A 12,047-nucleotide genomic window follows, 5' to 3' on the forward strand; every position below is an offset into this window, starting at 1 on the left:
TCATACTAAGGAAATCCACATTTTCTGTTAAGATACAGCTGCTATATTTGTTTTACTAATGGCAGTAGTCATTAGATGCGTTTGTATAGTGTTTCTAGTGAAAGCAGGTTGCTGGCAGCTGATTTAATTTTAAATAGTTATTTGAATTTTACTTTTTAAAACATGTAAATTGCCTATAGGTGCAGAAGGAAAGTGAGGGGTTGTTTTCCTAGGGTATGTGTTCTGCCTAGCATCCAACTCATTTCTAAAATTTCCAATTAGTATGATGAAATTCATACAAGAAAACAAATAGTACGTATAGGAAAATCAGCACTTACAGTAGATGAAGGTTTTCTTGGGAATATAGTTGACATACCTGGAGACACCTTGGAGTTTCCCAGTTGATAACTCTGGATTGAAATGCTGTTGCCATTATGGAATATCATCCATACTAACAGGATTAAAAACCAACATCATCATCTGTATTGCAATACCAAAAGTAGTCTTTGTGTGTAGTTTGATTTTATACTAAGTTTGAAGAAACCAGCTAGAGTACAAACGAGTTTTATGAAAACAGTGGGTTTATCTGTTAGAAAGTTCTTCAGAATAATTACGAATTCGTTTTCAGATTTAGTATTTTAGTTAAAATATGTATGTAAGAAGCAATCACTCTAAATGTAACTGGATTTTTATTTCCCAAAAGCAGTGGCGTGTGTCTTTATCTTTTAAGAAGGGGAACTGAAGATGAAAATTGGTTGACTAGACTATCTCTCCCATTTCAAATTTTGCCTGATTGACAGAATTTTGGTTGGATCTGTTGGTTTTCAGCAGCAGCTGCCCAGTACTACTCTTGTGTATTTGCAGGCCTCTGGGAGCCTGTAAAGCTTTGTGCACTGTTGCAGGGAGCTGCAGTATGATACAGATTTTCACCGTCAGTGTCGGCTCTCTAAAATGTGACTTTCACATTTTTCTGTTTCCTGATCCTTGCAAAAAACCTGTCACCTGCGGGCCTTCCTTCCACTCTCCTCCCCCACCCCTCCATACACTTTAATTATTCTTAATGCCTCTGTAGATGACTTACCCATCTGTTGTGAATTCTGCAATTAATTCTTAATTAAATGGGGTGAAATATTGTGTGTTCAAGGAACACTGGAGCAGATTTCCATCTACAAAAATGGGAGGAAAGAAGAATCTAAAGGTATTGACAAAGGCTGCTCTACTTAGGTTTAAAATTAAGGTGTTTTTCTTAACAAATGCCACAATAAGAGTTTGGGGTGGAGTTTTGAGCTTGCTGCCTCCTATTAGTAACAGGGATTTACCTGTCTTTGCCTCTGACTTATATTTGACTTTTGCTGACAAAACCTTCAGCCTCTAAACTCCTGACTGAATTGTGTCTCATCATTACTAAAATAATACTAATTTTCTTCTTTAGCCTCTTGTATTACGAAAGGAACATGACCTCCTTTTTCCTAACAGTATGGTTATATGACATATATAGGAGCAATTAGAAACATACACTAGGTATATTAGAGCTGGGAAGGGTTGGGAATATAGCCAGTGGTCAGAACTTCCTTAGTGGTGTTGCTCTTCTTATTTGTGTGTGTGTTGTTTTTTAGCAGTGTTCTCCATCAGGGTATCTCTAATGCTGTGAGAAGCTTTCTTGGCTTTTACATCAACAGCCTGGTGAACAAAAAAGTTGTCTGTTATGCAAAAAGTACTGATCCTCAAGAACAGCAAGTGCAGCAGCCTAAGCATCATGATTAAAGAAGCTTTTGCATCTCTGGCTATTCAAGTTAGGCAGTCTCAATATTAAGTTCCTGAAATCATAGTGACTAAAATTCTTAAGTCTAATTTTTCTTTGCTATTTTTTTAAGTAAATAAGTACAGTAAAATTCACTGATGATTTGTCTTCAGATAGAAAAGGCAGTAAAGCTTCTGTATGATCTAAGAAAGACTTGAATGACTAAACACATTGCATACCTTTTTTTGATCAAGAAATTTGACAGTAATCAAATAAATCTGACATGAATATTGGGGCATACACCTTTACCACCAATTAAAAAAGAAGAAATAAGAGGGAGATTGTATATTTTTCAGTAGAGCTATTGTACTTCTGTTGGCATTTCTGGATGTTGGCTATGGATTTATATGGTTCGAAGCAGCAGATTTTTAGGAATGGTATAAAAAATGAGCCTCAAACTGGAATTTTGGGATATAAAGAGGTGGGTTTGGGGGGCAATGTTGGTGGTTTTGGTTGTGTTGGGTTTTGGTTTTGTTTTTTTTTAAACTCCTTGAATATCATAACCACTCATTCCAGACTTTAAGGATTAAGGTGGTAAACAGTTGAGCTCTTTTTTTGTTGTGACCCCTTTGACTGGCACAGAACTTATTTTTGGACAAGATTTTACCAGAGCCCGGATAATTTAAAACTGCTTGTCTTGGGAATACTATCAAGTGATGGTTGTAGAAGACTAGTTGATAGGAAGACCATGTTGAAATGTAGAGCTATCACAGTCCTCCTTATCATCATGGCTTCAATTCTGTAAAATATCAAAGTGGCTCAGTAGTAAAGCAAATAATTTTTTTTTTAGCTTAAACAAAACAGAAGAAGTTATAAATAGTCAATTAGAAATATATTAATAAAAGAGAAAACCTTAATGTTAAGCTCAGCTAGAACTGCCTTTCTAGATGCTTTTAGAAGACTGGGAAGAAGTATTAATTTTGCAGAAAAATGCCTTCTGCTATACCTATTATTATAGGCTGATGCCTTGTTCCAAGTGCAAAACTGAGTGACTTTTCTGATTTATTTATTTATTTTTATATTTCCCCCCCCGCTGTCTTTTTTCTCTTGGATAATCTTTCCTGTTTCCTTTTGTGGCTGGTAAAGAATTCTGAGCACTTCTAACTAAGCATCTGGTGCTGACAGTAACTTTTTCTTTGAATAAGAACTGGTTTAGTTTATGTGTGTTTTATTTACTGTGAAAGAAACGTTTTTCCAACAGGTCACAGACAATTCCACTGCAAAATGCATCAAACATTCAACAAAGGAATGTTCTACTTGTCTCCTCCTTGGAATATGTATTTTATAAGGATGTAATATATCTCAACTCAAGTTTCATCTGCTGTGTTTGCTCAAGGAACTTAGCTAAAAGCTGAATACAAACTCTTCTGTTTCTCAGTAGACATGGTTTCTTGTATATTTGATTCCATCCACCAGATTCCAACTATAGGTCTCAGCACAGCTCCTTTGAATAGGGCAGCACGGTTTTAAACGATACATTCAAACTTATTCCTTTGTCCCTGAAACTTGTCAAGCTGGTGATTCTTTGATATTTTAGTGGGGAAACCATTGTGGGAGATCTTGGGGTATAGCATTAATCATCTTACTAATGAAGACTAATACCTATCACTGCTCTGAGCATCAGAGCATTAATTCATGCTTCCATGGCTTTCCTATTAAAATATTGACCATTTAGATGAAGATATGCAAACCAGTGTAATATTTTTCCATCAATAAAGAGGGAGATAGCACATCTATTCATCATGAGATGGAGTCAGTTTCTGAAATTAATTTTCAACACCAGATATTACTGTTTTATCTGTCAGTTCCCTGTGACGATAGGACAACAAATAATCTTCAAAAGACCTTGTTACAATTCATTCCTTTTCAGTGTGACTTTCATGTGGACCATGTTAAGTAAAAGGATCAGCAAATGTAAAATCTTACATTTTGGAGAGAGTAGAGGCCAAGCTTCTGGGTCGGGCACATTTGTAATTATGAGTGGTTCTATATGTTAAGGAAATTCAAGCGGGAGATGATGTCCATAGCCAGGCCATTATCTGTGGCTTTCTGTTGAAATAAGGTCACACGTAGACTGCTAGGTGTACCAAAGTTTTGATTTGCCTTAGGAGTTTTGTTCTTTTACTGTTTATACTAAAAAGTAATTGCCTCCTTTCAAATGGATGTATGTAAGATTTTTGCTTGGTTGCTCAGCCTGTTGCAGTTATTGAAGTCTCTTGCGCAGCCTAGCCAGAGTAGTTTGGCAAAAAAGAAAAAAAGACTGTGAATACTGTCATTGTCCATCACTTCTAGACCAATAAAATTAAAAACATCTCTAGTGGAGTATAATAATCTAGGAAAAATACTTAGTATTGCTTTTAGGGACACTTACCATTAAATCAGGCTTTTATTTTAATGTTAAAACATATTATACTTTCCCTAAGTATTTCCAAATGGCCCATTGTGCTAAAAGAAAAGATTATAGGGTATTTGCAGGATCAGAAATTTTTGTCTGTTGAAAAGCTAACAACAATGTTATTTTGACGGTATTTGAAAAATGTGCCTCAGACTGTGACCTCTGATACTTTGAAAGAAACTTCCATAAATATTAACTGATGTTGCAGAGATATTTTGGAACTCGCAAGGGATTTTTTTGTGTTGCTTTTTTTTGTATGCTTCCTAGAATTGGCGTTATATGTGATGTAAGCCTTAGAAATTACTTGAAAGTAGGTAATAATACTCTCATACCTATAGCTCTTAAATTCATCCACAGCCATTAAAACACCCTAACAAAGGGCACTCCTGTTTTGCTGTTGTCACCTACAAAGAACCCGCATCTTTGAAAAAATGATATTCTCTTGTTTCTGTTGCACTGGAGCTCCAATCTTTTGTATTCTCAAACTGATTTTACTCCCAGCGAGGGTGGTGATGCTTACTGTTCTTGCTAAGCCCTATCTAGATGTAATCAAAAAGAAGTAGTCCAGACCATTAAATCAAACATTTTTCAGCTCTGGTCCTGTCATCCAGCATGCTGCGTTCACTTTCATGTTGGCATCTTCGGCAGGTTTAATAAACATCATCTCTTTTCCATCATCAGTCTTTCAATGAAATGCGAAGTAGTATTCTGCCAGAAGAAAACCCAGTCACTGTGTTCTTCCTGGGTGAAGCAAGATGAGAACTAATCTTTTCTGAAGCTTGCTTTCCAATCAGCTCTGCACACATCTGATAGTAGTTGTATCTAAGTTATGTTTCTATAGATTGTTTTGCATGGTGCTCTCACAAGACATTGTGAGGCAAAAACCTTTCTAAAGTGAAGATAGGACATCTGTTGCTTCCCTTTTATTTGCAAGGACAGTTATCTAATTTCTATAATGATACTAGAAAAAATGTAGTGTATTCTTGTTGAATCAATGTAGGCTGTTAATTGTATCTATGTTAGATTCTAGGTGCACACAAGTGATTTGATTATGTTTTCTGATATTTTTGTGGAAACTTCATTTAAGTTAATTGATCTGTAGTTCTCTGGCTGCTTCTTTTTGATGAAGCTACGTGTGGGCACAAATTTGATTAAATACTAAATGTAGCTCACTGAATAAAAACAATCTGAAGCTAGTGCACGTGGTTTCCTTAACTTGCAGGTGTAAAGAGAAAAGAGACTGTAGAGCCAGCATCTGAGAGAAATGGCTCTCTGAAGCATTGTGAGTATGTTAGTGAGAATTAACATTGCCCTGTTTGCCCTGATACCTCTTCTGCGGTAAGACAGATAGAGCTGCAGGAGTTACCATGTTGTATGTAAGGTAGGATCAGAATTTTTGTACTTTCTGGCCTACCCATCTTTTTGCTTTTGGCTGTGTGTGTGGACCAGTAAGCATGTCTTTTGTTTCATTATATTGTCAGTAGTTTGTATAATCATACCAGTGATCTGATATATGAGCTTAGGCAAGTTATTCTACCTTTGTCTACCTTCTTTTCACTGTTTGTTTGTCTAGAGTTGGCCAGTCTTTAGCTGTGAGCTTTAAGTGGCTTGCAACAAGCATAGCTCTTGTGCTGGGGCTATAAACAATTCTCAATGATAGTGGGCTGGCAGGAAGACTTCTGGGTTATCAGGATCCCTAGATACAGAAAACAATGAACTGCTAAGGGCTTCCAGTATTTTTGCTACTGAGACCTGTCATATGCCCACCAGGCCACAGTGGTGAGAGCTCCAGGGGCCATTCCTGCCAGTGAAACAATTTGTGTCGCTGTTTCTCCTTTTGCAGCTGAGATACTTGGTTCTTTGTTATGCAAAGATTTTGGTACATGACTTAAAAGGTGTGAAAAAGTTGATCATCTCTGGCCTAGACACTAAACAGCTTTTCAGTGACTTTGTGTTCATAAAATGCTCGCTTATCACCATGAGATCCAACTGCCATTGCGGTGTTCCGCAAGAGATATGAAATGGTCGCAGGTCATGAACTTACATGCTCAGTTGTCATAGCATCAAATAGCTGATTCTGAAACTTGCTCACCTAGGGGCTTACTGTGAGACTTTTCCACAAGCGAAAAAATAAAGGTTAAAATAGGTAAAAATGACTGAATGTTGATGTATTAAAACTAAGATTCATCACAGGTATCATGCAGGGATAGGGAGCATGTAACAATGTTACTGTGGCATAGGCAGAGGGTTGTGACCTGCAAAATTGTATACAAAGTAGAGAATTTGATGGCTTTGACTAACTAATTGATATTATTCTAATAACTCTCTCAAACCATTTTATGTGTTTATTTTCTGTGTTAAAATGGGAAAGAAGATTGTTGGCACAGAGCCTAAAGTTTCTCATGCTGTTGTGAGAACTGATGATCAAAAGAGAATGGGCCTCCTGCATCTTTCCCACCTTTTCATCTTTCCCAGAATTGTAAGGATGAGTATTTCTAGTATTGACAACATCTTTACTATGTCAGTCATTCATACCCTGTAGAATAATGTTAGTGTCTGCTACCATCTGTAACTGCTCAGCACATTCTTCTCTTATCTTCATTTTTAGCTGTACATCCTTGACCCCTGGACCTAGCTGTGATCGGTTTAAGCTACATATCCCGTATGCTGGAGAAACACTCAAATGTAAGTTAAAAACGATTGCTATTGCATCCTGGCCTTTCTTTCAGTAACAGCATTCTATATCATGTTAAGTTTTCCAGTGTGTCTGACTAATCTTATGAGTTTTGAGATACCTGTGTTTGTTGTTTTTTCTTAAAGCTTCAGCTCTAAGAACATGCAACTGTAAGAGTATCTAATTTTTAAGATAAGTTTACAGCCTTCCTTGATATTACAAATTTGAAAACATGAATCCTAAAAGCCAGAACTCACAAATCCCCCCCCAATATTTCTAATAAAATGTTATGACTAAGACAATGTCATGACCATTTTTAGACTCACTTATGATTTGTATATGCTTTGTGCTGTTTGTTTCTTCCTCTTTTAGGAAGAATTCTATATTAACCTTCAGTAAAAGAAGTCAGTCTGTTGTTTTATTAGGTATCTCTAAACAGTAACTGGTATAATTGAACAGATTAGAGAAATGTGACTTCGGTTTTTCTGATTTAGTGTTGTGGTTAAATCCTCCTTACTCTTGGAGGATCTGTAGATAGCTGGCTCATTTGCCCACTCTTCAGTTAGTCTGTGTTTTGGTTCAAAGGATTAGGATAAAATTTGCTTTTATATGTTTTTAGACGGTAAAAAATAGTTTTCTAAACACTGAGTTGCTGATAATCTGCATATGAAAAATGGTAAAGTTGTGTTGTTTTTTATCTCTATGTCCTGGTTCTGGCTGGGACAGGGTTAACTTTCTTCCCAGTAGCTTGGGGGGTGTGCTGTGTTTTGGGTTCGGTGTGAAAGGAGCGTTGATGGCCCGTTGATGCTTTGGCTGTTGCTGGGTGGTGCTTGCACTGGGAGGGGGGAGCACAGCCGGGGTGGTGGACCCAGCTGGCCAATGGGGTATTCTATACCATGTGACGTCATGCTCAGTATAAAAACCAGGTGTGGGGGGGTGGTGGGCAGTCGATGAGCAGTTGCATTGTGCATTGCCTGCTTTGTGTATTCTGTTATTGTTGTTGTTCTCATTGTTATTATTACTGTTCTACTTCGTTTTATTTCATTTATTAAACTGTTTTTATCTCAACCCGGGAGCTTTCCTACTTGTGCCCTCCCTATTCTCTCCCCCATTCCACCGGGGGGGGGGTGGGTGGGTGAGTGAGCGAGCAGCTGCGTGGGGTTTATTCGCTGGCTGGGGTTAAACCACGATACTCTAACAACTGAAATAGAAGAGAGCATGAAGAATTTCAGATAAAGTAATATTTAAAGCTTGGCAATTTCATATTTAGGGCAGCACTGGTGAAACCACATCTGGAGTACTGTGTCCAGTTCCGGTCTCCCTAGTACCAGAAAGGCATGGACATATTGGAATGAATCCAGCAAAAGACCACAAAGATGATTGAGGGACTGGAGCATCTGTTGTACAAGGAGAGGCCAAGAGAGCTGGGGCTTCTCAAGAAGAGAAGGCTCAGAGCAAATGTTATCAATGTGTATAAATACCTGATGGGGGCAATGAAGAAGATGGAGCCAGGCACTTCTCAGTGGTGGTCACTGAAGGGAAACGGTCACAAATTGAAATACAGAAAATTCCATTTAAATGTAATAAAAAACCTTTTTTGCAAGGATGGTCAAACAGTGGAACAGGTTGCGCTTAGAGCTTGTGTAACTTGTATATCTCCATCCTTGGAGATACTCAAAACCCAACTGGACATGACCCGTAGCAATCTGCTCTTGTCGACCCTGCTCTGAGCTGAGGGATTGGACTAGGCAGTCTCCAGAGGTGCTGTCCAACCTCAGCTATCCTGTGAGTCTGTGAAAGTATGCTATCTGGAGGAGCAAGTACTTAGTGTGAACAGAAATGTTAAACATTTAAAACACTGCTTTGATAGTATCCATTTAGACTGCATCATACACATGCTATAGCTCTCCAAGACATTTTAAATATTAAGAATGTTGTTGTATTCCCTCTGTAGTAGTTTTTCTTGTCATCATTAGTGCACTGGAAGCCCTTCTCCTTTATGATCCGAAATCAACACAATTAAACTTCTTATCATTATAAGTACTTTAAAGCTTTGGCACCTATAAGGAAAGTTGTCATTCCCAGAAGTTGGTGTGGAAGTTTCCTCGTGTGTTGGAGAGAGGAGCTAGGCTCATGTATCAGTCTACTATGACTATTTTATCTATTCTAAAAGTATGAAATCATGGCTTAAGAGGCTTACTAATCGTTCTTTTCCAAAAGATAAAAATGGAATATTAAGTCCTAGCTAGCAATCATTTTAAGAAAAAAAGAAAAAAAAATGTGGCTATGCATTTATTCAGAATTTTCAGTAAGTGGTGGCCATATTATATGAAGCCAGCTACCCTACCAGGTAGATTTTTTTTGTCCTTATTTAAACTTTTTTTTTTTTTTAAAAATGATACTGTGTAGCAGACAACCTGTTGAGTCTTGGTGTGTCCTGCAATGTGTAGTAGATTCTACTTGAGACTTGTTTGATGGCTACAATCAAGATGCAGTGAAAAGAAGCTTCATTGGATGACATTGCTCTAGAGAATGGCATCATATTTTCTATGGGACTGTAGTAACTCTCTCTTTTATCACCATACAAGGCGCTATTATTACATTCTGAGAGCTTTAAGTCTTTACTTGTTTTTAAGTAGAGGCTAGAATTGTTCCTGATTCATAAAGGAAAATTAGTAAATTAAAATGCCCATATGCGAGGACATAGGCATACAGACTACACTAATATACTAAATTACTGTAGTCCAGTTGAAGTACTTAGAAATACGATTATGAACTGTGCATTAAACTTCAATACTGAGAAATCAGCTTTTTCTCCCCCCACCCCCATTCTTATATTTTGAATATCACATAAGCAATTAAACAAAACAGCTATAATGCTAGTGCTCTTCTCCACCTTCACAAAACCCAAACCACACAGTTTAATGATGCTATATATTTTAACGTGACCAAATGAAAGTGGTGTAAAGAAGTGTATCTTCTCCAGAGGTACCTAATAATAGGAGTGAATTCAAGTAATAATAATCCTCTGCATTTCAGCATTACATTTTTGAAAATGCTGTGCATCATTCAGTTTCACAGTATGTGGAATAAATAGTTATGTAAGCAGATTCAAGAAAGCTTTAATAATTTTGTGTTTAGATCTGTAATGATGGCAGGGGAAGACGGCCATGATGTGCAACAAATCTATTTGTAGATACTTTGTTGTAGGCTGTTGCTAGATATGTTATCTTCCAAGGGCAGAATATTTCTGCAAAGGAAAATTGCGAAATCTGCCAGAATAAGAAGATTGGCTGACAAGGTTCAGGATCTTCAGTGTACGGTCTTCATTTTGTGGTGCCCAATACAAGCTGAAATGTGTAGTTCCTTTGTGGTTTGTGTTACATCCTCTTTGCAACAGATCAGATCTTTGCATATCATCAATCATAACCGCTGCCACTGTACAAATACCCTGGTATGAATCCTAGTGTGTTGAAAACTGTTCATATGCTTTAGAGAAGTATAACTGCATAGTCACAGTCCTGTTTTCCAAAAGACCAGGAAGTTCACTGTTTTTTGAAAAAGGGGAAAGGGTACTTGCAGGCAATGCAGTGGCTGACTACCTGTAGCGCAAAATAGTTGTTTTATTAGGTTCGGTAAGATCAAACATCCTGTGAGTTAAGAATGGCTTGTTGGTAATTTTAGTACATTTTCTTGAGATCCAGTTAGCTATTTAATCGTTTTTTTTCAGATATCATGTTCACCTTACTCTTGCATGTGTTCTGAGCTGCTGGAATATTACACCGAACAGTTACTCAGCTGCAGCCAGGAACCTTGGAGATATCCACAGTTTTATGCCGGAGAAAATATTATGTTGGTATTAATGATAAATTAATTTGTCATACTAATAGTCTTCCATCACGTTTCAGAAATTTTTAAATGGTGCTTTCAGAGAGACACTTTTACTTTATTTTCTTCTGTAAGGAAAACCATCAATTTTGTGTTTTCATGGCCACAATGGTTGGAAAACTTGAGCCTACTCTTGCTAGACTGTCAGTTAAAATCTGAAACAGCTGTATTGTTTATATTAGTTCATCCAGCACTCAATGCTGCTACATTAAAATCAATGCTTTTCTTTATATTTGAATTTTTCAAAGCTCTTAATAGGAGTTTTAACTCCAAGACAACTGTCTAATATCCTGTAAGAGGTTGAATCTGTGTTCCAAGGACAAAACTTATTCTAAGTGTATGCGGAGCTGTCCTTTGTTGCTAACCGGACAGCCATATCTGCTGAGTAAAGTTTGTTACCCTTTCTGGAAGAAGTATTTGTGTATTTTGTGGTGAAGTGTTTTGTAATTCTTGCAGACATACTGGTCTTCCATGCTAAAACATCAAGGCAGATGTCTGTCTTAATGGAAATTGTCAGGATAAGAAGTTATAAGCTGTAATAGTCTTTACTGAACAATGTTAATAATTCAAGTACACCATTAAGAATCAATTTCTTGGTCATTGCGATTTTGTTTCAGCAAACCCTGGAATCTCTTGGTTTTGGTTTTCCTTTTTCACTCAAGCTTTCACTACTACTTGCTACTAAGAGAGCCTGACTTTTTTTTTTTGCCTGTGCTCTTCACATTTTCTTTTTCAGGCACTGTTGCCTCCCTCCCGCTCTGTCCTTGAGTGCTGTCATCTGGAATTTCACGGTGATTAAACAATGTGTTGCCCTTGCGATGCTACTGTTCTCTGTAGCCTCTTGAACTCTAGTATTTTCATCTTCTGTCTGATTTTCAATGTTTTTATGTGAGTGGATTACAGCTCTGGGTTCTACTGCCACCACTTTGGTTTCCTTGATCCTGAAGAATGTTTCTTTTGTCTTGTTTGAAGCTTAGTTTTTCTTTTTTGGTTCTGATTTGTGTTTCTTAGTTTCTTACTCATTTTAGTAATAGGCCTTAGAGGCCCCTCAGAGGGGCAAATCACAATTTTGCTGCCTAACTAGTCTAAAAATATTGCCCATAATATACTGTACAGAATTTCATCTGCTTTTATTCCTGTGATGGAACTCTTTTAGTAAGTTCATCTGTCTTCCTGTGGCTTTCTACTTTAAGGAAGTAATTAGAAACAAACAAAATGATAAATATGGAGAAGAGCCTGACCTCTTTTTTGCCCTTTTAAAAGCTGCTTTGCAAATTGGTTTGCTAAACACTTCTTTACTGTGCCAATAA

At 37.3% G+C, this 12,047-nt stretch overlaps 1 protein-coding gene across 1 annotated transcript in view; it reads left to right on the top strand.

The window, feature by feature from the left end:
• Positions 1–12,047, top strand: part of BABAM2 (BRISC and BRCA1 A complex member 2) — a 182,325-nt gene that overhangs the window by 14,813 nt on the left and 155,465 nt on the right. Inside the window, exon 3 of the mRNA XM_075146831.1 lies at positions 6,784–6,860. Coding sequence (XP_075002932.1) covers positions 6,784–6,860 — 77 coding nt within the window. The remainder of the gene's footprint in view (positions 1–6,783; positions 6,861–12,047) is intronic.

This window comes from Calonectris borealis, chromosome 3, assembly GCF_964195595.1.
Source record: "Calonectris borealis chromosome 3, bCalBor7.hap1.2, whole genome shotgun sequence".
In the NCBI taxonomy this organism is placed as follows: Eukaryota; Metazoa; Chordata; class Aves; order Procellariiformes; family Procellariidae; genus Calonectris; species Calonectris borealis.